The following is a 25,564-nucleotide window of genomic DNA, read 5'->3' as shown; positions in this document are numbered from 1 at the left end:
TTTGTTTGTGTAAATGAGCCTGTGTTTGAGGAAGTGGAACAGAGCTGTTTTGATACCCCAGGCTGGGATCATCCTTGGCACAGTTGCTTATTGCTTTTTTTTTTGATGGTTCCCAGCAATGGTTTCATTTTGACTGGAGGCCTTTTTCTGGGGATACAGCAGTGAAAAAGCCATCGGGAAAATACCTGGACTGTTCTACTTTATCCTGTTGTTTCCAGACTGTCTGTTTTTAGGGCATGAAGGGCCATCCCCATCAGCATGTTCTCTGCCTCTGGAAGTGAAGAATGATTACCCAAATTGCTGCTTGCATTTCTAATTTTCAGGAAGAGGAAGGTGGTCTTGACCTGGCTGCAGGCAGTAATGATGTGGGGTTTGACTCCTGGCAAGGAAAGCTGGAAATATTCACCTGCTTTCTGGTTCAAAAGGGCACGGTGTGTGGGGCTGTGCTGGGGCTGCTCTGCCTGCTTGGAGCAAGTCCTGGAGGAGGTGTTCAAAAATGACCTTGGTGGGCTCACACTGTGGGCTTGCTCAGTGCTTGTTGCTGTGCTTTCGCCCTGCATTTCAACTCAGATCTGTGTCAGGCAGATTGGCCCTCAAATTTTACACTCAGTGACTTTCATTACAGCAGAGTTCCCCCTGGTTTTGAATTTTTTTTTTTTTAATACTACTGCATTTTTCATTTTCGAAGTCAGTGAGGATCTGTGTTATTGGTGCTCACATCACCTCTGACTGTGGTCCCAAGGCTGCCCAGACTCAAATATCCTGTTAACTTGCACACCCAGGTTGTTCAGTGGTATCATGTGCCCATGTCATTGCACATGAGCAGAAGCAGCTGGGGGCAAGGGAGATTTAACCTGAAACATTTGTACTTGGCAATAAAATGCTTCAGAATCCTGGTTTTCTTTTACTGTGCTCATAGAGACTTTTATTTTGTGGAGAAATTGTGTAAGGCTTACACATGGGTAGGATACTCTGGTTCTGAATTTCCAAGATATTTTTGAGTTTGAATAGAGAAAAGCTCCTGGACTGTTAATTTTTTTTGTTAAAATATTAAAACACCTGTAGTTTTATGTTTGAGTGAGGGTAGTCTGTGGTATCTGAGAAATACAATATTTTTCTTTGAAGGCAAATGGTATTGCCGTATTTGAGTTTTTTGTGTTGTTTCCTTTACTGTGAGCAAAGGCTTTTCTTCTCACTAGTTCCCAAAGTCTGCTTTCCCCCTGAGGTCTCCTTTGATATGAATATCCTTTTGGGGTTCTGCTCTATGCCAGTTGTGTGTTTTCCTAAGCTAATGTCTCCCTGTTGATGTAGGCTCTGAAAAAAAATCAAAAAGATAGGAAAATAATATCGCTATTAAAAGAAAAATAGTCCATTCCATTATGCTGCCTTCCATATGTTTTAATGATAATGCATTTCTCTGAAATCCTCTCAAAGGCCAGCTCAGTGTGTGGATTCCTTCAGTCACAATTTTTTTTAATGTCCTTGTGTGTACCTAAAGACAAATTCAGAAACTGAAGTTTTTGTAACTATGCTGTTACACTGATATGTTTTCTTTACTGTGTCTGCCTGACTTGAGGAATAAAACTATTTGGCATAATGTATTTGTGCTGTGATTTGGGGCATTGATTCTAAAGAGAGAATTAGGCCAGTTAAGGTAAAATGATTTTTCATTTTGCTTAGCTTAAACTAATATTTTGGTCTCCATTTATCTTTGTAGAAGTATTAAAATTTTGAGCACTATAACTGCGATTGGGCATCTGTCAGATTTTTGGATCAGAATGATGTCAAACCTCTCAGAAATGGTATATTAACATTTTCTGCTGATGATTTTGACATATCCCACAAAGAAGTTCCATAGGCTTTGGCAATTTACAGCTGGCAGGCATTTTTAAGTTCATACAAGGATATGAAGCCCCTGCAGAGGTGCTGGATTGCCCATGTTGTGGGAGGGCAGGAGATGAGCCTGGCTTTGGCTAAACTTGTGCTGATGCTCTGTGGTGTTAGGGAACAACCAGGAGAGCAGAGCTCAGCCTGTGGTGCTCAGGCAGGAGAGAAAAGCAGCTCCCAGAGACCTCCAGTGCTGCCCAGTGGGATGAGGCTGGCTGGACATGTCTGGGGTGCCATCATCTCTCCAATGTGAGAGCCTGGTAGAGGGGGACCTCTGTGGGGTTCACATTGGGTTAGGAGCTGAGCCTGGAGGCTGTTGCCCCAGAAACATGAGCAGAAACTCATCCTTCTGTGCTCTGAAGGAGAGTGCATTTGAGATCTGCCCTTCCTTCAGGGTGAACTCCTAGCTCCCCTAAAGCCAGTGTTAGAATTGGATTTGGCAGAGCTGGGATTTTTGCTCCTGGGGTTTACCAGCTCTCTGCACGGCAATAATCTTGCCAGGGGACAGTTTATCTCTAAGGAAGGCTTTTATTCTTTCCCATAATCTACAAAGACATCTGTAATTACTGCTGGTAACTAAGGCAACCCAACTTTATAGCTGGTGCATGCGGGCAGCAGAACGGTGGGTTATGGGTTTTTAAAATACCTTTCTGTCAGCTGGGTTGTGGCCAGGCTTGGGCAGGAGATAGGCTGTGAACACTGGCAGCCTGAGCACAGCCCTGCTAGGGGGTCCTGGAGAGGAGGAACACGGTGTCAACGGGGTGGTGATTAGCTTCACTGGCTTAATTGGGGACCCTCAAATCAGGGTTCATTCATTTAACTGGGGGACATCATTGAAAGGCCATGCAGGAGGTGGCAGTGGGGTTGTCACTGTCTGAAACAAAGAGCCTCTCTGCTCATTTTAGGAGCATCCTGCTGTGTCTGTAAAGAGGATGTTCATCTGGCCCAGGGAAATTAAATCATTTGTCCATTCACTCAGTGCATGGCCTTGGATAGCCCAGGAATAGAACAAATTGCTGCTGGCAGCTGGCTCACGAGTCCTGCTGGTGTAGTAGGACATCAGCTTGGCAAACGTGGAGGTGCTGGGGGGGATGTCCCTGTGCTCACGGGGTGTAGGGACTCCAGCATGTGCAGCTGGTCTTGGTTGGCATCTTTGCTCAGAGGACCCTATTCCTCCTTTGCTTTGATCCATTAAAATAACAACAGTGTAATAAATGTAATAATTCTTAGTCTTGTGGGAGGAAAAATCTCAGAAAAAGCTGTGAAACGTAATGGTTTGGTTCTTCTCAGGGGCTGCTTTTGCTATGTGGCAGGTTGCATTTGCTTGGAGCATTCAGGTTCTTGCATTTTTCTGTTGGAAATGTGTCAGTAATCTCTGAGAGTATGTGCATGGAGGTGGAAAATATCTCTCGCAGATAAAATCATCCTCTGTCCTTTACTGGAACACAATTCTCTGGAATCTGAATCAGTCTTAAAGATGAGTTAAAGGCTCTTATCCATTAATTCTTCAAATCTTTTTTTTTTTCATATGAGTCACTTGGAAAAAACTTTAAATAGCATATCTTGATCTTTTTCGAAACAAGTTTTTAACCAGATAATCTGCAGTATTTTCTTATGGGAAGCCTTTGGCAAATTCTGAAATCTGCCCCTGTTAATAAAGCTGAGGATTTCTCTTAGGATATTTAAAAAAAAATTATCTTTCTTGCTTTTTAGGAAGAGCTGACTGATCTTTTTCCAAAATCCTGAAGCAAGTTTTTTTTTGCTTTTAAAATACATAGACAAATGTTGGTGGAGTTGAGGCTTTATGAAGGCTTGTTGACCTGACATTTACTTTGGTGTTCAGTGAAACTCGCTGTGTCCTTTGAACTGAATCTTTTGCCAGCAGAAAAGTTTGAACATAATGAATCTTTGCTCTCCAGCGCTGGAGAGCTAATAAATAAATCTCAGCAGTGTGCTTGTTCTTATTAAAGAGCCCCCATGATTTCTGTGTGCATGGCTTGGTTTTGGGTCTGTGAGGTGTGTCTGTGAGGTGCCTGGGGCAGTGTCCCCTGGCGATCCAGCTGTCCTGTCCTGGCAGTAATGAGAATGGCTCTTCCTGGTGCTGCCTTTCACTTTCACTTTCTTTTTAATTTTTTTCTTGTTTTGTTTACTTTGCTTGCTTCCTGTACCTTTCAGCTTTGGAGCCTGGAAGCTCTGTGAAGTCTCTTGCACTTCCAGAGCCTTGTTTTTCCCTCCTTGGCTCCTTTGTGCCACAGGGGCAGGTTTAGCTGTTTAAAAACTAAGGGTTTATGCTGGGGGCTTCAAAGCTGTGGTCAAACTTGGCCTGAAGTTTCAACCAGGGCTTTTGATAGACACAGCACTGAAACTTAGCTGGATTTGGCTGTGTCCCTGGAGCGAGGAGGCTTCCTCCCTGGAGTGTGCAGAGCTGGGGAAGAGCCAAGTGCCAGCACAGCTCCATGCCCACAAACACCTCTGGCAGTACTTCTGGCATAGAATGAGTTCAGCTTTCTTCAGGGATAGAAAAGCTGTTTGTGTCGTTGCCTGGTGCCAGTCCCTCGAATGCTGAACATTTAACATGAGCTATTCTCCTTTCTGATTTTTTGTCTTTTAATCCAGCCTTGCTAAGGCAATTGGATGATGACTGTAACACTCTGGGAAGTTGTCTCCTTCACTGGGACATGTGCTGAGTGATGCTGTGCTCAGCCTTGCGGCTTCACTTATGGCTGAAAATATTTCACTTGCTCAGCAAAGTGACAGAATTGGACTTGGCTGGTTTTAGGCATTAACCTTTGTCTCAGGCACAAAGCTGGAGGCTGCTCAGTATGCAGGCATGGATTTGAGCTGTGTGCAGCTTGGCTGCTGCTCAGCCTCTTGCTTCTCCAGGAAGGAGAGTGCAGCCCACCAAAGACAACTGCAGGGCAAAGAGCTTTGGGTGGTGTCAAGGGACAGGGGATGGTGACAGCCACTGGTCAGGAGCAGACAGTGGGGAGGATGGAATGTTCAGCAAGGGCCTCACACTGTCAAGGGGCTGTAAACAGTGAATAATGTGTTTTTCAAAGGGGAAGTCATTGTGTGTAACTATACATGTATACAGATATGTATGTGCATGCACACACACCTGAGCAGAGGCTGGCAGGTTGTTCTGGGAAGAATCCTTCCACACTTCCCTGCTGTTTACCCTTCTTCAGACATCACCTTCTGAGTGATGAGAGCCAGCATGCTGGGCTGCCCAGACTGCTGCTTTAATCCAATTCAGCCTTTTTTATCATCAGCCCAACTAAGAAAGGTGGCAGGAGGAGGGGACAGAGGTGAAGCAGAGGGAGGCTCTCCTTTGGAAGGAAAAGCTCTGAGGAGGTCTCCAGTCAGGCTCGTGGTGGTGATGGAGTTGTGAGCTCCTGAGATGTGCCATTCTCTTGGGGTTGGCTTTTGACATGGACAGCTCTCCTTGGCTTGTCTTGTTTGCCTTTGCCTGGCAGGGTTTGAGGGGTGAGCAGAACAGGACCTACCCCAAAGTGCTGCTTCTTTCCCAGATGGGAGCCTTTAGCTCCGAGTGATTTCCCAGGCTTTCAGAGCAGGGAGGTGGAGATATTGACCTGCTGTCAATTGTGTGTAGAGAGCCAATGCTCCCAACACAGTAATGAGGCCATGTCTGTGCCTTAGGCACCTGTTGGCCTGGTTAAACACAGCACAGCACTGGGTGCTTCTGGTTTGACATTACCTCTGTAGCTGGTGGTTCTGGTAGGAAGGTTTAATAATTCATTCCATATGTTTCAGTGGCAATAAATAGACCTATTTCTGAAATGGACATGGGGTGTGGCTTCAGTAAAGCTTTGAAAGCTGTGCAGGGAGTTTTAATAGCCCTTTTCTTCTTGCCTCCATAGAAGATATAAGTCATGTATTGTGTGCTTTCCTTTTTCAGATGGGACATTGAAGACTAAACTTCTTTTTCTCTGTATGAATGTTAAAAAATCCGTGCTACTCTTGTAGTTCCCAGTGCTGAAGTCTATTTGTATTCAGTGAGGCAATTATGTTCTGGCTTGAATTTCAACTTATACTGCTTTCCTGGCCTGAAGCCTGTAAGGCTAGGCTTTGTCCTCAGGTGTTTGGCACTTTTTTCTTTTCTTCCCTGCTGACTGAAATGTGGGCTGAGTTGGCTTTCAATATCCGTGCAGAAGTAGCTGTATTTTTTGATGCTCTTCATGTGGAGAGCCTAAAGTGACTAACAGACTTGTGAGTAACTCCATGCTTAATACTCTGTGCTGCATTTTTAGGATGCTTGTTTTTTAAAGTGCCATTGAATCAAACTTTCTGCTCCTTTTTTTTTTTTTTTTTTTTGTCCCTGTTTTTAGCATTAAGCAGAGTTCCCGTCCCTCTGAGGCAGCTGAAGATGAAAAGGACCAGAGTACAGTGACAGTCAATCCCTCTCACATGAGAAAGGCTTTCAAGGTCATGAATGAATTACGAAGGTACACTTTTGACTTCCTGGGCACCCTCTCTGGTTTAGCAGAATTGTGCTGATTGGGAGATGAAGACAACAGTCTGTGCCACCTTTTGTTATAGCTGATGGTTGCATGTAGAGGATTGATCAATGAGTAGAAAGCTAAAATAGAGTCCTTTTGTGGTGGGCTGCTCTCCCCAGTCTCAGGCCTCTCTCTTCCCAAAAACGTTATCTGAGCCATAGCCTTCATTTATAGATGGTAATTCATTTAGTCTTTTCCATTACTTACAGCAAATTCAGCTGTAAACTGTGTTCTTAACTGAGATAATGGTCTGAAACCCAATAATAGAACATTATAGGCATTAAGACACCTACACATAATTACAGACCAGAGATTATTAATGTACTGTTCTTAGTCTCTTTAACTAGCAGCATCACTCAGTCTGGGCTTAGCACTCCAAAGTAAGGGGCAAAAAAAGCCCCAAGTACTCAGGAAGAATGTCAGCTGTCTTCTTTCAAATTGAAAAATGCTGATATTAGTTAAAAGAGAACACCTTGGTCTTTACACAGCTGTGTGGTACAGGGAGAACAGACACTGAAGAAGTATCTGTGAACACAGCCTTGAAAACTGCTGTCATCACATCAGCAGTGTGGTGGCAGAGATTCAGCCTGAGCTGTTTCCTGGTTGCTGTTATCCCACAAACCAGACAGAAGTTCAGAGAGTGTTTCTCTGTTTAGTTCATTGGACTTGTTAATCTTTCTGATTTTATAAAGAATTCTTATGGCATTCATGTGTGTCACACACATGAATGTATGTGCTGCCTCACTGAGATGATGTGATGAAAGCAGCTAACACCCTTTGCTCTTCCTGCACACTCCAAGTACTCAGAAGGTGCTGTAATAGCTACTTATTCTCCATGGGTTAAGTAGTTTCCTAATATACACATTCTCTAGTGTGGAGAAGGATTGGAAATGTTTCCTTCCACAGATATCTGACAGTGATTCTCTGTTGCATAGGAACAGAAAATGGAAATATTGTAACAATTCCATGAAGCAGAGTATGTTGTAATTTTTTTTTCCTTTTCCTTTTAACTGGCGTCCTTCTGGTCCTTTCTTTGTACTGAAAGCAAAGGATCTGAAAATAAAGGTTTGTGCAGCTATATTCAGAAATCTTTTGTGCTACCATTATTCCTTTGTTAATTGAAGCATAGTGGGAATAACTGGAGTTGGACAATGTTTCTTAGTGCCTGTGGTTAGGTATCTTGTGAAGTACTGAACAGATAAAATATAGAAGACTGAAAGCTGCCCTTAAGCACCTGTTTGATGTTTTCATCTTCTGGGTACTCTTTTTTTTTGTTGTTGGCTTTCCATTGATGTGGACTATACACTTTTCACATCTCTTGAATGTGCATTGAGCTGGAAATCTGTTAAACTGTCAGCAATCAGTGTTAATAGATACCTTGAATAATAGTTTCTCCCTTCACATGCATAATCTCATACAGAGGGTCTAGAAAAATCATGCTAAGCCTTTAACCTATTTACTGTATAGAATCATAGAATAGTTTAGGTTGGAAAATACCTCTAAGATCATTTAACCCAGCACTGCCAAGGCCACCACTAAACCATGTCTCTAACTGCCACTTAGGCTTTTAGTGTGCAAATGTGGATGAAATTAATTTTATGAGTGGTGCTTTAGATGACTGTAGTCCAAAGAAGAATTGAACAGAGTACCTTTTACATAAGCTAAAAGAAATGAGGAAGCTTCCATTAAGAGGCTCTTAAAGAGTTCTCCTCACTGCTCTTCCCCCTTCCAAACTGTGATGAATGTAGGGTAGACTGCCAGTTCCTACTTTCTTCCTGTTTTCCGTCTATAACCCTCCATTTCACAGTAGTTTTGTTCATATATTTCAATATATGGAGAAGAAGAGACATACCTCGTTCACTAGAAGCTCTGTCTATGTCTATTTGATAATACAGTTTCCAAAAGGCAAAGTTCAGTGAGTATTTCCAAAGAGAAAGCAACATCTAGATTTACAGACACTGATCCTTTTTCGGGCTTGACATTTGAAAAGAACACCCTTAGTTTGCATTTGTATGCTTAAGCATCTTAAACCAACTTATTGGGAGGCTGAGCACTTCTTGCTGTCGGCATCTGCGAAGCTCTGTGCAAACATTAACTAATGAATCCTCAAAGGACATACGTGGGGTGAGTAGAAAAGGTCACTCGTTAATGAAGTGACTTTTCCAAAGCTCTACAATGAGTCTGTGGGGGAGCTTAGAAGTTTGTTTTTTGGGTTTCTGTCTGGAACCCCATTCTTTATCCCAGTGACTCTTAATCCTAGACCAATTCATGAGGCAAATGAAGTCCTCAGGCCCATGGATAAACTCCAAAGATTGATACCTCCTCTCTGGCAGATGGCTGAGGCAGCCTCTGCACTTACCAGTGCCAGGACATATTTTGGTGGCCACATTCTTTAGTGCCAAGCACAGAAGGAAGTACAGAAATCACTTCATTTTCCACTCTTCCTTTCTGCCATGGGAAAATGAAAGTGCTGCTGGTGTTCTCTTGCATGGTTATTTCTTGTCTTACAGATCTGCTAGAGCCTGGCTCCACATAGTGTCCGAATCTTTAAGCTCTTCTTTGTTTTCTCCAAGCCCTACTTGTTTGGGAGGTGAAGGAGCCCCTTACCTTTTGTTTTTTGGGCAGCATGTGTGCCTAGTTTGTGTTCCAGGTTTTTTTTCCTTGGGAAAGCAGAAAGGCTGCAGCCTCAGGAGGGTTCAGTCCTTGCTTTGTAGGCAAACAGTGGTAGGAGCTGGTAGCTGAAGGATTAGACGACCTTCCCCTGAGATTTGGCAGAAGCTCAGGTGCAGTGTCTGTAATGGTGGGTCTCCCACTTTTTCAGGCTGTAGCAATATAGCTTTTTGCCTGACCAGGAGTTCTGAAATGATCTTTGTCTTTTCTGGTGTTTTCCCAGCAAGCGGCTCCTCTGTGATGTGGTGATTGTGGCCGAAACCGTGGAGATGGAAGCTCACCGGGTGGTGCTTGCAGCCTGCAGCCCTTATTTTTGTGCCATGTTTACAGGTACTCCTTTTGCCACCAGACTGTGCTTGGGCTGCAGGGGCCATTGCAGTCCCCAGCCTCAGGCTGTGTCTCTGTCAGGAGCTCAGCACAGGCAGGAGAGGATTTCCTTGAGACAGAAGTGGGACAGATGCAGTTTGCTGCACTTGATGGATGATGCTGGTCATCCTTGACTCATTCCTGTGGGGTGGTTGTATGGCTGTGGGGTCAGTGGTCAGCATGTGGGGCACTGTGAGGTTGCTGTGGGGTTTGGCTCACTGCTTTATGTTTTTGGTTCTTTTTTGCCCTAACAAGACCTTGGATCATGAAAACATTACCATCAAGCACGTTTTCAGTGCCCTAAATGTTCATGGTGCACATCAAAGAAGTTGCTGGCACAGGAATTGTAGTTTCAATGCTCAGTCCTGCCGATACTGATTTGGCAGTCACAGATGTTTAATCTCTCATGGCACTTTTTTCTGCTGCCTGAAATAACACCGTTGTTCTCTTGATCCCAGTGTGTTTTAGCAGCCCAGCTTTTTGGCAGGGTGGGTTGCTGCAGTCTGGTGTGTTTTGGTAGTGATAGAAAGGAAGAAGAGGACAAAATTCCTCCTCTGATCACCTGATTGCTGTGGCAGGTGCCCTTCAAAGGCTGTGCCCAGATGGGTCAGCAAAAAAAAAAACCCAAAGAAAGTCATACCAATCCCGAGGCAGGGGAGTGACCAGCTTATTCAAGTCATTATAGTAAAATTAGTCTGGTCAGAAACTCCTTAGCTTCCTTCCTTTTCCTTGCCCTCATTTCCAGGATAGGAACTCACAAATACAAAGAAAATGACTGAAAACCCCAGGGAATGGCTGTTACTGTCCCTGAGCTTCAACATAAATGAGGTTCAGGGGTTTTATTCTCTGTTTCATGTTCATTTGTTTGTGGGCTGGGCCTTACTTCTTCCTTTTAAAAGCCTTGAGATTAGACCTAGTTTAATTCACTTTGCTGGAAGTAGAACACAGCATTTCTCAGGGAAGAACTTATCATTTGTGAAGCTTTTTTCCTTCTGTAATGGAGGTGGGGGGAAAACCTCAGGTGCAAAATGTGAGACGAGATGTGATGCTTGCCATGGTGGCTCTATCAGTGTGGTGAGCTAAGGTGGAGAGCATTTGTGTTTCCTGGGGCATTGCACCCTGGAGTTGGTTCTGACCATGGTGGTGTGGCAGAGGAGCAGATGCTGCTCAGAAGCAGCTGTGTGTGTGAGGACACCTCAAGCACGACTTGTGGTGCTTGTTCCTGATGAGTTTAATAAAGAGAAACCCTTGGAAAAACCCTCTGATCCTTAGAGGTCATCTGAACGGGAAGGTGGTGGTGCAGGGCTGCTCATGTTTCCATGCAGGAATTCTCTGGGCCGTGTAATCCCTCACTGTGTGAGTTAAACAGTAATCAGCTAACCCGTCATGTGGCTGGCTGGAGCTCCCCTGGGCTGGGTGACAGCCTCGGCAGCCGCCTGTCCCCTCCCCCTGACACGTCCCTGGGGGCACAGGGTCAGGCAAAGACCAGCTCTCCCTTTGCTTTCAGGCTAGCTATCCTCAAATTCCTAAGGTCTGGGTCTCTCTTGCTAAGACAGAATACGTGGTCTCCTTCCAGCTGTGTGAGGGTTCCCTCCCTGCAAGGGGACAGTTCAAAATCACAGCTTGCACACGAGTTGGTTGTTGTGACTTGGTTCTTTTGCACTGCACATCAGTGATGGAGCCAAGGGCTCAGGTTCAGCTGCACCGTGGGGATATTTGCAGGAGCTGCTGGTGCACCCTGAATTCCCACTGGAGGGGAATTCAGTGAGCAGTGAGTGATGGAGCTGTGAACAGTAGGAACCAAACTGAGACCCACAGCTCATCCACCTTTGCCTGCTCCTTGTTCTGCAGGCTCTGTCCTTGTCAGGTAGACCTGACTTTGGAGCCATGAATGACCTTGTGATGACCTTAAGGTCTTTCCTAATCCATCTTGTGTCCTCTGATTAGCCATTCCTCTTTGAAATATTCCCAGAAAGTCTGAAAATGGGTAGGCACATTTTCCATCTGTATCTTCCACTGCTGAAGGAGAGATGGGACACAGCATTTCCCGAGTGTCCCTTTCCATGCTGGCTTTCTAGAGCATTTTGGATGGTGTCTGGTCCTTGTTGGCACTATTCTGTGGGGATGATTTGGGACAGTAATTTCTGTCCATTAGAAGAAAACACAATCATTTCAGAAAGGGCAACAAATACTTCAGTGACACTGCTACGACTGTTTCTGTCAGGTACCTTTGGAATTTTGGAAGTGCTGAAGGAGGAAGCAGAAACCTCCCTTGTAGGTCTCACGTGCTGCTTCCAAGCACTCACCCCTTTGTGTGAGTTATCCACTGCACTGGTGTTGTCCCTCAGCACATCTGTGACTTAGGAAACAGCCAGAGCTGTGGCTGTGCACTGAGAAGCCTCTCTGGAGTGCAGTGTGTAGGAGGCAGGGCAGGCTGCTGTGCTGGGTAAACACAGCACTGGGGGCTGCTGCAGTTTGGAGCGTGGTTTATCTGGTGACAAAACAGAGCTCTGCTCTCTGCTTGCCCTCAGGAGCAGAGGGGTGCAGAGAAGGCACTGCTGGGTGTTGAGTGTGGTGCAGGAAAGGCTTGCCTTCATCAGGGGCTGGTGTCTGCAAAGTCTGTTCCCTGCAGAGGGTCTGCCCAGAGCCACCCTGCCTGTTTTGCCTGCCTTTGCTCCCTGATCTCTTGTCCCCTGTGCCTGCCTGGCTGCAGAGGTGCAGGGATGGAGCTGTGCACTGCCTCCTGCAAGGCAGCCCTTTCCACACAGAGATGATGCCAGTGCTTTGAATTATTCTGTAGTTAAGGTGTCAGGTAAGGCTCGAGTCCGGCTTATGAAAGACACCCTAGGAGTTGGGCTTTGTGGGGTTTAAGGTGTAAGGTTTTTTTCTGAAGAGATAGGAGGTGAGATGCCCTCACTGCTGCAGCACTCAGTGGTGCTCCAGAGGCTCAACCCTGGGTTTGTGCTTGGAGGAAGAGGCAGCCTGTTGCCTGCTCCTGGTCTGCACCAACCCCTGCCTTGCTTCACTTGTGGTGTCTCCAGGTTCTCCCTCCCTCATTCCACAGCACTAGAGAGTTGTCCAGGCTGTGACAAGTGGGAGGAACTCGATCCCACCGAGTCAGATCCTGTCTGACCATGGGACACAGCACAGAGACTCCCCTCTCGTGGTGCCTGGGCTGGTCCTGGAGCAGAGGCAGTGGAGGCTTTTGGTATGCAGGGCTGGCAGCTTGCTGGTGGGTGGGGAAGCCCACACAGCTTTTATTTTTGTTGCCTATGTCACATGCATGCCACAACGACAGATGATGCTATCAGATTGGTCCCTCCAAGTTATTTCTGCATGGATCTCTGTGTGTGTGTGGCTGAGCCCCTCCCTGCACTGGGTCCCACAGGGCTCCAGGCTCCACTCACCCTGCCCATGCAGGGTGGGTTTGGTGGCTGCTCCTTGTAGGCAGGCCTGATGGGGGCTGGTCTGTTACCAGAAGTGCCCTCTCATCTCTGGAGATGTTTGGGATTTTTTGGGGGGAGGAAGTGTGTGAAGATGACATTTTGTCAATTAAAGAGTCCTACCTGCTTTGAAGGCCTCCCCAATGTAGGTCATCTATGCCTTTGTACTGGTACATTTGTATTCATGGGCTTCTCTGAATAACATTTTATTATTCAATTTTAAAAATTGAATTTGGGACAAATATTATTTCAGTTCTTAGGATGTTGTTGACTCTTCTAACACTCATGGTCCCACCCCACTCCTATTATTTGCCTCCTTATTCACATAGAGAGAGTCAGCAAAGTTCAATTAGCAGGATCCAGGTTTTGCTCAAGCTTGGCCCCTCTTTAGCATCTGACTGTGCTGTGCACCTACTGTGCTCAGCCACATCTTGTCGAATGCTGCGCAGAGATGTAGGCTGTAATTACTTCTATAGGCTGCAGGAAATATTTTTCCACTTAATCCCACAGCAGTACTGAGTCACCAGATTTCTGAGAGTAGTGATTATTCATGCCCAGGTTTAAGAATTGACATTTCTTCATGCTCTGCTTTGTTTAGCTTTGTTTTTCCACCTGTCATTTTCTTTCCGCTTGGGAGTTTGTTCTTTCTTTTCCATGGAGGTCCTGGTGGTTAAATCCTGGGTGAGGTCACTGTATGTGGGGAGGCTGGAGGGGCTGTGGGGAGTCCTTTCTGCTCCCCACAGCATGGTTTTGTTCCTCTGATGTGCTCCAGTTCCATGGGGGGTGTGGAGGTGTGCATAAAGCCCTGGGTCATGAATAGGCTCTTACACAGCTATGGGGTTTTACTTGTATATTCAGGGAGGAAATTATTGCTCTAGTTCTGCTTGCTTTTCAGTTAAGGATTTGGAGAAAGGATACAGTCTAAATCCAAAGGTGTGAGGTTGGGAAGGTGAGGGATGAGAAGTGCACCTTTCTGTGTGGATGCTTTGCATGAGGTGTAAGATTTGCATGGGTTCATCATCAGCAGGGTAATTTAGGAGAGAAGCTTGCTGCACACTGGGTGTAAGGGCTGGCCTGGGTGCTTGTTTGCCTGAGCAGGTTTCAGCTTCTTCCTAAAGAAAGAGAGTAACACTGCATTGCTTTTAATGTAGGGAATACCACAAAATACCCGAATGCAGCTGTTACAACATATTCATTCTATCCATATGTATATATAAAAAATGTTAAATACGTTTTTAATAACTATATATAAAAATGTATTTTGCAAAGGCTTTCTTGACACTTGTTCACAGTCTATTTGAGTCTGTCCCTGTACTGAGACATGATTGAGGGACATACTGGGGTTTTATTTTTAGCTCTTACATTTGTTTGAATGCAGGTGAACCATGGCAGGTTCTTTTCTGTGAAGAAATAGAGTTCATTGCATTTATTGATTTATTTTGTTTTACACTAGTGTCCTCAATCTTGAATTGTTTTTTTAGGTGGCATTAGGAGTCTTTTGGGAATCTCACTGGCTGTTCTTCAGTGGTCAGGGATAGTGCCAGGCAGTCTTGTAGTCAGACCCCAGGAGAAGGTGCTGGATGTGTGGGCAGCAAGGCTCTGCAGAGCAAACTGTAACTGTCCCTTTGAAACGAATTTCAGGAGACATGTCTGAAAGTAAGGCCAAGAAGATTGAGATCAAAGACGTTGATGGGCAGACCCTGAGGAAGCTGATTGATTACATCTACACTGCTGAGATCGAGGTCACGGAAGAGAACGTGCAGGTAGGTCTGGTTCAGCAGCTCCTGTGGAGAACCAAATGAAAAGCTTGGAACTCAAAGGCACAGGTCCTTCGGGGGTGAGGGATCTCCTCAGGCTGCAGAAAGTAAAAGGTTGAGCTTGAAAAGAGCTACTTCCAGCCTGTGTTTAGTCTTGAGGCACTTTAGTGCTTTCCCTGTGCTTAAGTCATGTTGCATTTAGCTTTTGTGTGGAGCTCTTATAACAAGAGCAGGCATTTGCCTTCCAAGAAGCTGTGCTGACTTGTGGGTCAGTCTGTCGAAGGTCAGAATAGACTCAAACAAGCAGTGAGTCAAATGTTTTAAGGCCATGGCAGAGGAATGTGGCTGTTAGTTTTTAAATTGTTCTGGGTAGTTTGAGTTGTTTCACAGAGCTTTGAGTGGAATACATTGTTCAAATGAGGACATTCTTCCTTTTTTTGTGTGTGTGCTCTGTCTTGAATTTCTGAGAGGTAAATATTTGTCCAGAAGTGGAAAGAGTAATTGAAAGGCAGCCTTCAAATAAAGCAGGGTGCTCAGGAAGAGAGTGTTTTGCAGTGTCACATGGCTGTGGCTGCTGGTAAAGCTCTTTCTTTGACTCTACTTGTATTTGTGGTAAGAAAAAGGCTCTGCACTTAGCCGCTGATGTCTGGAAGGGATGCTGGGAGCTCGTGTGTGGACGTGCTTTTCGGTTGGTCTCTGTTTTTGTTTGCAAGCAGCAGTGTGAGCCTGTTGTCTTCCTCTCTTTGACTTGGACATTGCCAGGGGAACAAGTCTGTGTCCATGATGCTGGAGAGAGTTTTGTTGGCCTAATTAACATGGCAAAATTAGAATGGTTCTGCTTGAAATGAGGTTCTTGCTGTGAGCTCTTCTGCTCCAGTCCCTCAGGGGGAGTGCAGGTTCTTGCTGACCTGCTGCTCCTCCCATGGGAGCTCAGACAAACCCCAGAGCTGGGTCCCCTCTGCAGTCCAACTCTTGCCATCCTTCATGATGTGAATCTGTGGGGGCCTTTTCTTGCCCCATCTGCCCTCCAGTTTTACCAGCCTGGCTTTTTGGTGTGCTCTAGCCTGGCAGTTGTCACTCTGGCAGGAGTGTGGAGCCTGCTGTGTGAGCCACACCAAGGTCATCAGGAGCTGACACACAGCAGCACTCAGTGCAGGGCTGGGGGGGAGCTCCTTGCATCTCTGGGATCTTCCAGTGCTGGAGGAAAAATGACATTTTCACAGCCTCAGGCTGGTCCCTGTTTCTGTTTTCTACACCCACATGCTTTCTGCAAGGTGTGCTTTCCTTCCAAGCTGCTGGGCATTAGGTGTTTCAGAAGCTCCCTGGGCAGATGGGATGTGCAGAGCTTGGGATCCCATCTGCTGAGCCTGCCTTGGATGGGCCCTGGGCAGTGACTCCAGCTGCATTCCCAGGCAGTGTTTTGGTGCTCCAGCTGCACTTGGGCATTAGCAGTGCTGTGGGAGCTGGAGCAGGCTGGAGAGGCAGCTCTGTTCTGCCCAGACAGGCTGTGAAAAACCCAGATGTTGCCTTTCCTGAGCAACTGGAAAGCAATATTTTTTAGTTAGACCTAACCAAAGCCTGCCTTCTGTGGCCCAGGGATTACAAGGAGTTAAAGTAGATCCCTGGCTGTATTTTGGCTTTCATCTTTCAGACAGTCAGAAAAAAAATGTCAGTTTTGAATCCTAAGTGTTTTTTCCCAATCTAGTAAAGCAGGTCCTTTTACTGCAGCATTTATTTCAAGTATGCATTCTGTGAGTAACTCTTCAGGCTAGAAGTAAATTAATTCATAGGAGCAAAGAAATGAAGCTGATTTACTGCAAGATTAACTGACTGGTTTAAATTTTATTGCATGTTTAAAATGTTCATGCTGAAAATGTTTTATGGAATTTAATATAATTGTGTTATGAAACCAACAGAAAGAGAAATTTCCATCCTGTCTCTGGGTGTTTTACTCTGAACAAAATGCCATAAACAGGTTAATATTCACCTGCAGCCACAGCAAGAAAAGGTTACAGAGGTGAATATTCTGTGATTTGTTGGAAATTTTCACATGAAGTGAAAGCTAAAAACAGCAAAAATTAAGCTCCTTGTAGTCTCTAGTCGGAATTAGCAATGTCAGTGTAAGAAAGAAGTGAGCAGGTTTGGTCCCTGACATCACCACATCCTCTTGCTGCACAGTTCTGGGTCATCCATCCCTCCATCCCTCCCTCCATCCAGAAGGACACCTCAGTAGTGCCTGACTGTGCTGTTCCTTTGCAGCTTCTCTTGAGCACAGGGAGACTTTCTCTTTTCCCATCAGGTATCTCCTGAGGTCTCCTATTGCCTTGTCACATGCTCTGATTCTCTAGCAGGGCGAGGGTGCTTCTTTAAAGGAGTTCTTCAGACTTTCTCAGTAGCTGGAAGATGCAATTTCTGGGTATAAGTGCCAGGTAATTTCATTGTAGAAACTATGGGGAAAAAAAATGTTACTCAGTGGCATTAACTGAGAAGATGCAGCCAAGCTACCAAAACTTGTGAATAAATGAAAAGACAGTATCTTGTCAGTGAGAAAAATAAGATGAGAGCAGGATAGAAATGAGAAAAAGATGAGCAGCAAAGGTGCCATGGAGCACAGAATGAATGTTCCCAAGTGTGTTTGAATGATGAGCAGTGCCCAGCCTTTCATAACAAGAAGCCTTTTTACAGGATTTTTGTTATTTCTTTTGTAATAGGAACCTGAGTGGGTTTTTTTGTGGGTTTTTTTTGTTGTTGGTTTTTTTTTTTTTTGTTTTTTGTTTTTTTGGTTTTTTTTCTTTGATAGGCTTGGTATGGGCTCAGGAAGTGAGACTCTTTCTCTAAGCATGTGTTTCTGTAGCTGATTGTGCAGTGAAATGACACAGTGTCTTTTGTTTTGTTTTTTATGTAAGGAAGGATATGTGTACAAGGGGCCAAGCCTGTGCAGTCAGTTCCAGTCATGTAGAGAGTTCCTGGGGGGTGTTCATCCAATTTCTTCTCAAGATTATGTCCCAAATGTGCAGGCAAAGGGGATTTTCAGCCCATCCTGAGCCTATGTGGAGGGAATACTCTCTTCTGACCCTGCTGGGGTACCTGGGTGAGAATCACCCCAAGAAATGCAATCCTGCTTTACTGGAACTTCATTCTTAAGAGTGAGATCTCAAGGCAGTGTAGATGCAGCAACAGGAGGACTCAGGGAGGATGGATGATAGAGAAGTTTTATCTGTGAATGTGCATTTGGGATTTAGCCTCCCACTTGTGTGGAAGGTGTGGAGCAGAGACAGAATTTCTGTCTTTATCACAGTCATGTTGTAGTTTCAGGAAAATCCATCCTGGGATTTCTACACCTGCTGCCTTCTGTTGTTCCTCTTCTGTTGCATCCCACATCAAGGTTTGTTGTAAATTTTCATGTGCATGATACAAAGGTCTCATTCATTTGAAGGTGGAGCTGGATACATTTATTTAGAAGGAAGCTGCTTTATGCAGTTTATGTAAAAGGAAGGAAAACTGAGCATCTTGGGGAAATTTACAGATGCTCAGGTGCAGCCCTGGGTTGATTTCAATGGAAATAATAAACACACATCAGAGCACATGGCCTGCTACTCCTTACCTGTGTGGGGTAGCTGGTGGTTTTAGCATATCAATCACCTGACTTTTTCAGTTAGGTCTTGATTTTGCAGCTGAAGTGGTTGCATTGCTCCATGCTTTCCAACTTCCATATCAAACCTATCAGCTTGGAGTGATGGCAACAAAGTCCTGTGGCAGAGAAGCTCTGCGTGGTGTGCTTGAGCACAGCTGAATGAAGAGATTTGGGGACAGGTCCTTCATTGTCCCAGGCAGTCCTGGGAAGACATCTGGACCTCTGGCTCCAGACAGTGAATGCAGTCCCTCTTTAGTGTGTCCCAGCCATCCTTACCTGTGACCCTTCATTACTTGCAGGCAGCCTGAGAACTGCCCTCCCAATTAAGAAAGTCATTACCATTCAGGTTGTAATGATTCCTCGGGAAAAGTCTTAATTAACCTGATTTCACAAGGTCTTAGCAATGATGTGCTGCAGACCACAAATGTGAGGTGTCCTTGTGTACTGCCACAGTCTGAGATATTGCTCATACACAGAGAAGCAAATCTGAAATCAGCTGTCTGGAGGAAGTAGATATTGAACCTGTCAGCTTTACAGGCATAGTAATTGTCATAAGAAATGTCTTGATAAAAGAGGAAAAAAGCTTTGCTAGGAGCTGCAGTATTTCCATTTCAGAAGTGCTTCTGCACCTCAGCTTTCCCTGCAGACTTAGGAGTTCACAGCAAGGAAGAAGAGTTCCCTGACAGATGCAGTTTTGATGATAAAGGGGTGATAAGTGGGTCAGTTCATCTCTCTTCCCCTTGTTCAGTCCAAAAGCTGCAGCTATAGCAGGTGAAAACCCAGGGTGAGGCAGAGCACCTTTCAGCAATAAATCAGCAATAAATCTTCCTCTCTGGAGCCAAAGCTTCTTGCTGTGCCTCTGTAGTCCTGGTCCATCACAGGGCTGACTCCTCTGGGTTGGGAGCCCTTCTTTAAACCTATAGAAAGTCCTTTTGATTGGCTTGGCCTAATGGAAAGCTGAGGAGAAACTTGTGGCACCAGAGGACTGTCTTGTGCCTAATGGATGTCTTCATTTTTTTATTTCACTGTTTAACGAGTGGATGGTGTGCCTGAAGTTGAAGAAGGTAGCTCAGGAGGGAAGTTGCCAGCTGTTCCCCTGTTTTTTCTCTCATCTCTAGATCCTTTGTCCTTTTCCTGCTCCTGACAAGGTTTTGTGACTCCCTGATCCTGTCACACCTTCCTTTGGCTGGGCTGTTTCAACTCCAGTGAAGCATTTAAGTGGAAGCACTGTTGTTCAGCCCATGTGCTTCCTGGGAGCAGCTGGAGAGTAATAAAACCTAATTGCCACCTTTGCACTCAAAAGCCACATTACACAAAAGTAGTTTTATCTCCACTACTTGTGCTGTTTAGAGCAGCTTGTCTAAAAGTGAGTATTTACCTGCCTTGCAAACACAAAATCCATTTGTTTCCCTGTTCCCCTGGGAGGGTGCCTGGGGTCTGTGCCCCTGTTTGGGCAGATGTGCAGTCCCAGCTGTGGCCCTGGACATGCAGCTGAGGATTACAGCCAGTACTCTTATTTGGCTTCCAATTTGGCCAAATTGTCAAAGCTGCTTATAAGCTTTAATACATCCCCTGCCTAGGGGAAATGCTCTTTTCCCAGTTTTGCAGAGCAGGAATGATGTAAGTTAACTTTTGGCCAAGGCTACCTGTAAGGCTGTGTCACAGCAGAGAATTAACCCCAATCTCTGCAGTCCAGCATTAATGAATGAACCTTATAGCAACAGAGAGCACTTTGGGCTGAAAGATGGTTCTAGTTTAGAGACATCAAAGGTCTGTGGAAGTAATTGCACAGGCAATGTTGTGTAAAACATGAAATTGGCATGGAGTCTGCAGAGCACAGCTGGTGAGCTAGATGGTTATATGTACATATATCTCTAGACACACCCCACAGATGAGGTTTTGGACATTAAGCAAAATAGTCTCAGTAGTAATAGCAGATAATTTTTACATAGTTTCAAAAATGAGTGGGTTTTGATCTGGAGGCAGATCTGGTAGAGAAGCCAGCTCTCTGTAAATTGTTCACGGCTGTTGCAGTTCAAATATGAAGAGCCAAATCCAGACCTGTGTGAGTAACTTGCCTGGATATAATTGGGGTTGCAGTTTGGTCCTGCTGCATGTTTAGGCAGGGCATTTCCTCTTGTTATTTCTAAAGGAAATGGACTTTGTTCTCACGGAAATCCTTTGCTTGCTTTTCACCTTCCCTGGTAAAAACAAGATGAGTGTTGAGACATTCAGCTGGGAAATAAGAAAGAGAAAATCCCCTCCTCTCTTGATGGGCTTATTATGTCCCATTTCTGAGAAGTGTTGTGTGATAATGCCCCTTTCCCAAAGGCTGCAGTGGTTCCTTCTCACTGCCTCTCAAGCCAGCAGGGCTGGTTTGTCCAGGGGCTGCTGCATGTGGTGATGGTGGTGAGTTCCTTTTGGGCTGGAGGATATATCCCAATATTCCAAACCCTGGAGGTGAGCAGCCCTCCTGGATTGGCAGGCGTGTGTCCTGGATGGACAGGGATGCACAGAGGAGGCTCTGGCTGGTCTGTAGCCAGAGATGGTTTGCATGGAGCTTGACTTGTCAACCCAAAGCCCTTATGCAGCTCAGGTGTTCAGAAATGCTTCAGCTACAAAGTGGTTCACAGCTAGGTTCGAAAAACCTAGAGCACTGCTATCTGGACTTTATCAAAGCCACAAAATAATCTCTTCCTGGCATCAAGAGGCTTGTGCCAAAACAGGCTCCTGGGTTAATTGATTTCTCTCTTTATTGCCTGTTGGTGTGGCTGCCTGGCTGCAGTCAGCCACTGTGCAGCTGGGCTGGAGTGGAGCACATCCCACTTAGAAAGACCTGGAGCATGTTGTGTGGGTCCTGCCCTGGTGTGGAGTGGGACTGTGGTGGCAAGGACAGGGAACATCTTTATCCCTTCCCTGCCATCGAGATCCAGGGAGGTGGATGCTGTTAACCTATTTGTTTTGTTTAACAGCTGCTTATTTGTTTTTTGAGTTGGCAATAATTTCCCGGAAATGTGTGCTCAGATGGTGAGCACAGATGCCAGTTGGAAGGACATGTGTGAGGCAGCCAGAGCTGGGCATAGGAGCTGGAATAAGACACGTCTGCTGTTGCTGTTTGACATAAGAAAGGAAGTAGCTGATGTCACAGGCTGTAATGTCCTGATGGACTTTGTTTTCTGCTTCCTGTCCTTCTCACTGGCCTCAAAGGTGTTTTTTTCCAGCAGATGTCATGTTCCTCATCCATTTCTGTCTCCTTTTTCTGTGCTTAGTTTTGGAGGTACAGCAGTACCTCATTTTCAGGTGCAGTCATGAACTGTAAGTGTCCCCAGCATTTTGTGTGAGTGTAAATGAGGGCTGTTGATTTAAATAGTTGGTCCTGTCTTTCCCAAGTGCCTTGCTGTCACCAAAACCTGCTTGAGCTTTTGGGAACCCTCTGTCTTATATGACTGTTTGGGCATCCTGCTCACAAGCCAATATGGTTCCAATATGGAAATAACAAAGTCCAGGGTTTTGAGGACTGCTGGGCTGCTATGGGCTTTGAATCTGATGTCAATGCTTATAAATAATATAAAGCTCTTCGAAGGGAAAAAAAAATCTGTATGTAGGACCTACCTCCAGCAAAGCCAGAAATTCAGGAGCATCTGTGTTTGCTTGTACCTTGTCCTCACTTTGCCTTGAGGTCTCATGGGGAGAAGCTGTGAGAAGAGTTCCACTTATAGCCCAGTGTGGGATAGCCATTTTCATGTCTCAGAGCATGAATGAGGATTTTCTGCACATGGGTAGAGCTAAGACTTGAACCTTCCTTCTGGTACCCCACAGGGATGTGTCCCTGTCTGAAAGGGAATTGCCTCCAATTTGTGCAAGCTGTGAATCACTCCCCGTCGCTCACTGTCATTCCCCTCTCGTGCCTTTGCAGGTTTTGTTGCCAGCTGCTAGCTTATTGCAATTGATGGATGTTAGAAAGAACTGCTGTGACTTCCTTCAGTCGCAGCTGCATCCCACCAACTGCCTTGGCATCCGCGCCTTCGCCGACGTGCACGCCTGCACCGAGCTGCTGCAGCAGGCCAACGCCTATGCAGGTGAGAGAGGGGCTGGCTGTGGGATAAACCTGCCCCACCTACAGCTGCACATCCTGGCTGGGCTCTTCAGACTTCTGGGGGACAGGGAAGGGAAGGCTTTTTTGGGTTCTAGGTTTGTAGCTTCCCGTGATGCTGTGGGTTGGTTGAAGGGGAGAACCTTAGGAGGTAAAACCCCCTGATCCTCTGGATTTCAACAAAATAGTTTCTGAGTGTGATCCTAACAAGCTCTTGGTGTGTCTGTTCAGCAGCTCAGTGCTGGTGGGTTGGTGTCCTCCCCATGGACCCTGACCTGGGAGAGCAGTAGGCAGAGCTGGGCATTTCCATTGTAGGAATAAATGGCACTGGGCAAAATTAAATCCTGCAGGTGGGAATCGGAACACTCAGCTAAAATTGCCATGCAGTCTGAGGCTCTGATCTGTGCAGCAATGGCCCCTTACCCCAGGGGAGGATAGGCTTATGTTTCCTTGGGAGTGGATGTGTTTGGTTGCAATAAGTAGGTGCAGGCAATGGCTTTCAGCATTTCTCCTCTACATCTTTAATGTGAAGCTGTTTCAGGCAGCCCCAAGCTCTGAATTCCCCAGCATTTTCCAATCTCCTCCAGCAGAGTTGCCCTTGACCTCTGCTTGGGAGAAGCTGATATTTTTCTCTCAGTTTGTTTTTCTGATAATTTGTGTAGGGACACACACCTGCTGTCTCCCAGAGCACCTGCTCTGTCCTGCAATATTTTTCTTTTTAACAGTTTTGTCCTTAATTGGGCCATAAGTAGGCTCAGTGGAATAAAAATGTGCCCACTGAGTCCTCCCCTATTCTCCTGCAAATAAAAGTAAAACCTTTTCAGCTGCTCTGGCTGTATTATCCCCTGCAGAAAAAGGTACTCTGGAAGGAATGGTTAATTGTATAAAAGCTTGCTTGTAATATCTCATTATCCTTGCTTCCAGGCCCTGTTTAATCTTTAACCCAACAAGCAGTGCATTCACTGTATATTTATTTGGTTGTTTGGCAATTAGAAGGTCTGCTTTGTTGTTTTATTGGCCTTCATAAGTCCCAGTTAGTACAGCAGCCCATGTAATGTTAATGGAACTCCATTAATAAAAATGCCATTAAAATTCTTTTCGCTATGTTGTTTATGTAACAGCCTTAAACCAAGACAGAAGTCCCCAAGCTCAAAAGTCCATGTGTGCATGAGCTCAGTTACTTGAGAAATGCTGAGTTCTGGCCAATGGATAACTTTAGTAGGTGGAGGACCCTTTTTGATGCAGGCACCAGTTACTTTATTAAAATCAGTAAATATTCTTCCTTGCTTCCAGCTAATAACAAGAGATCAAATACCTTTCTGCTGCCAGATGCAAGTTGAGAATGAGCAAATATGAGGTTTTGTCCAGAAGTCAGAGTGCATCCAGCTTGTTGTGTGGGGAGTGTTTCCTGCCTGTCAAGTATTTAAGGCCACAAGAGTTAGATATTTTATATGTTTCCAGCATAACAGAGTATTAAACTTTATCCACATACTGCTATTTTTAATCAGAGCCCTTGGCTTAGCTGTGGGGTTTTGTCCTCAGTAGACCAAGGAGGGTCTGTGACTGGGGAGTCCAAGCCCAGAGTCCAACTCTGCAGCAAGAACTTTGGTGAAAGGTTGTTCAGGGCATCCAAGGAGCTCCTCTCTGGAAGTTACACCAGCTCATGTCCCTGTGGTGCTGCTTTTTGTCAGACAAAGCACTTTGCAGCTGTGAAAACTTGCGGCAGATCTTGCTGTGGAGGGAACTCTTTGGATACAGGAGTCTGAGCTTCTCAAAGCTACAGAATTAGAGCTTGAAAGAAGCTGCTTCAGATAAAGTGTCTGAGAGTCATGTTTCTGTAATTCAGCCAAAGATAAATGGGACTTAGGAAATGACAGGTGAGATTAAATTGGCAGCATATGTAAGAAATTCTTGCAAAACTAAAGTTGCTGCAACTGCCTAATAACACATTTGACCTAGAAATGATTTTTTAGGAAGTGATTATTTCGTGTGCCTTTTGGCTAGATATAAAGCTTGACAGATTTGACGATGTTCAGTCATAAATCTTCCAGTTTGGGGTTATAATCAGTGATGTGCATTTTGTTTTCAAGTGGCACCCAGAGTTACAGTATGGACAGATCTGGAGGCGAAAGAGGGAGAAGTGGAAGTTTGTGCAATTTCAGGCTTAAGTGGAAAGGGGAAAAGCTCCTGGGGAATGTGGGTGTTGAGGGTTTGGAGCAGGAGAAAGGTTAAATTTATGTTATTGGGGGAAGAAAGTAAAAGGTGGAAGGAGAGTTTGGATCCCTCACTGTTTGCTGCTGGGCAAATGCACCAAACTGGTTCATGCTAAAGATGAGCTTTCCTTGGAATGCATACAGCTGCCAAGGACCCTTACTGGAGTCTCTCACCCAGGTGTGAGCAGATCTGATGCTGTCTAGTGTGTTGAAGTGGGCAAGACCTGAATCTCGAGGTGGCCAGGTTATTCACCACTTTGGAAAGGCATTGGGGTTTGTCTCAATTACCACCCCTAGCTGTGTTTGCCACTGGAAGGTTCTCAGTGGTTTTTCAGAAAGTTTAGTGTCATTTATGGAAGTGTCTCGTGGGGCTGGTGCTACTTGAAACAACATCAGATTTTGTTCTCCTGCTCTGAGAGCAGGAGATTGTGCTCCACACACAGATGCTGTGGGTTTGTCTGGGGGCTCAGAGCTGTGACAAGAGCTGTTCTCTGCATACTGTGCTCCTTCCATTGACTGAAAACATGGATTTCATTATAATTTTCTCTTCCCCCTTTTCATTTGTTGAACAGAGCAGCACTTCCCTGAGGTGATGCTAGGAGAAGAATTTCTTAGCCTTAGTCTGGACCAGGTTTGCAGTTTAATATCAAGTGACAAGCTCACAGTCTCCTCTGAAGAAAAGGTACAGTAAATTGTATGGCAAGAGTGAATGTAAGAATGCTGGCATGTTTCTAGATCTTACACCAGGAACTGTTATCATGATATGCTCCTTAGGGGCTATTCTCCAATAGAGGTCATGTGGAAAGGAAAATTACAATAATGTGAAATCCTAAAAACACATAAAAATGACCTTCACTTGGTTGTTCTTTGCAGGAAGTTATGACGCTCAGATCCATATCACTCCAAAAGCCCTGGGGCTCAGAACCAGCTATTTTCCCTCTCTGGAAAACTAGGAAACTCCCAAATGCTGTTTTACAGCAT

General features: G+C 45.3%; 1 protein-coding gene across 3 annotated transcripts in view; it reads left to right on the top strand.

Annotated features, from left to right (window-relative positions):
* KLHL3 (kelch like family member 3) overlaps positions 1-25,564 on the top strand; it is a 49,462-nt gene that overhangs the window by 6,553 nt on the left and 17,345 nt on the right. For 2 of the 3 annotated variants that reach the window (XM_085073587.1, XM_085073586.1), the window contains 5 exons: positions 6,237-6,353; positions 9,301-9,407; positions 14,528-14,649; positions 22,194-22,356; positions 25,156-25,265. In XM_085073587.1, coding sequence (XP_084929713.1) covers positions 6,316-6,353; positions 9,301-9,407; positions 14,528-14,649; positions 22,194-22,356; positions 25,156-25,265 — 540 coding nt within the window. In that variant the 5' untranslated portion in view covers positions 6,237-6,315. Of the gene's footprint in view, positions 1-6,098; positions 6,118-6,236; positions 6,354-9,300; positions 9,408-14,527; positions 14,650-22,193; positions 22,357-25,155; positions 25,266-25,564 lie in introns of those variants that run through there. The other variant, XM_085073588.1, reaches the window with a different exon arrangement.

Source organism: Lichenostomus cassidix, chromosome 13 (assembly GCF_008360975.1).
Source record: "Lichenostomus cassidix isolate B80296 chromosome 13, HeHo_3.0, whole genome shotgun sequence".
Classification (NCBI taxonomy): domain Eukaryota; kingdom Metazoa; phylum Chordata; class Aves; order Passeriformes; family Meliphagidae; genus Lichenostomus; species Lichenostomus cassidix.
The sequence above is the reverse complement of the archived record's forward strand: the minus strand, read 5'-3'. Positions and strand labels throughout refer to the sequence as shown.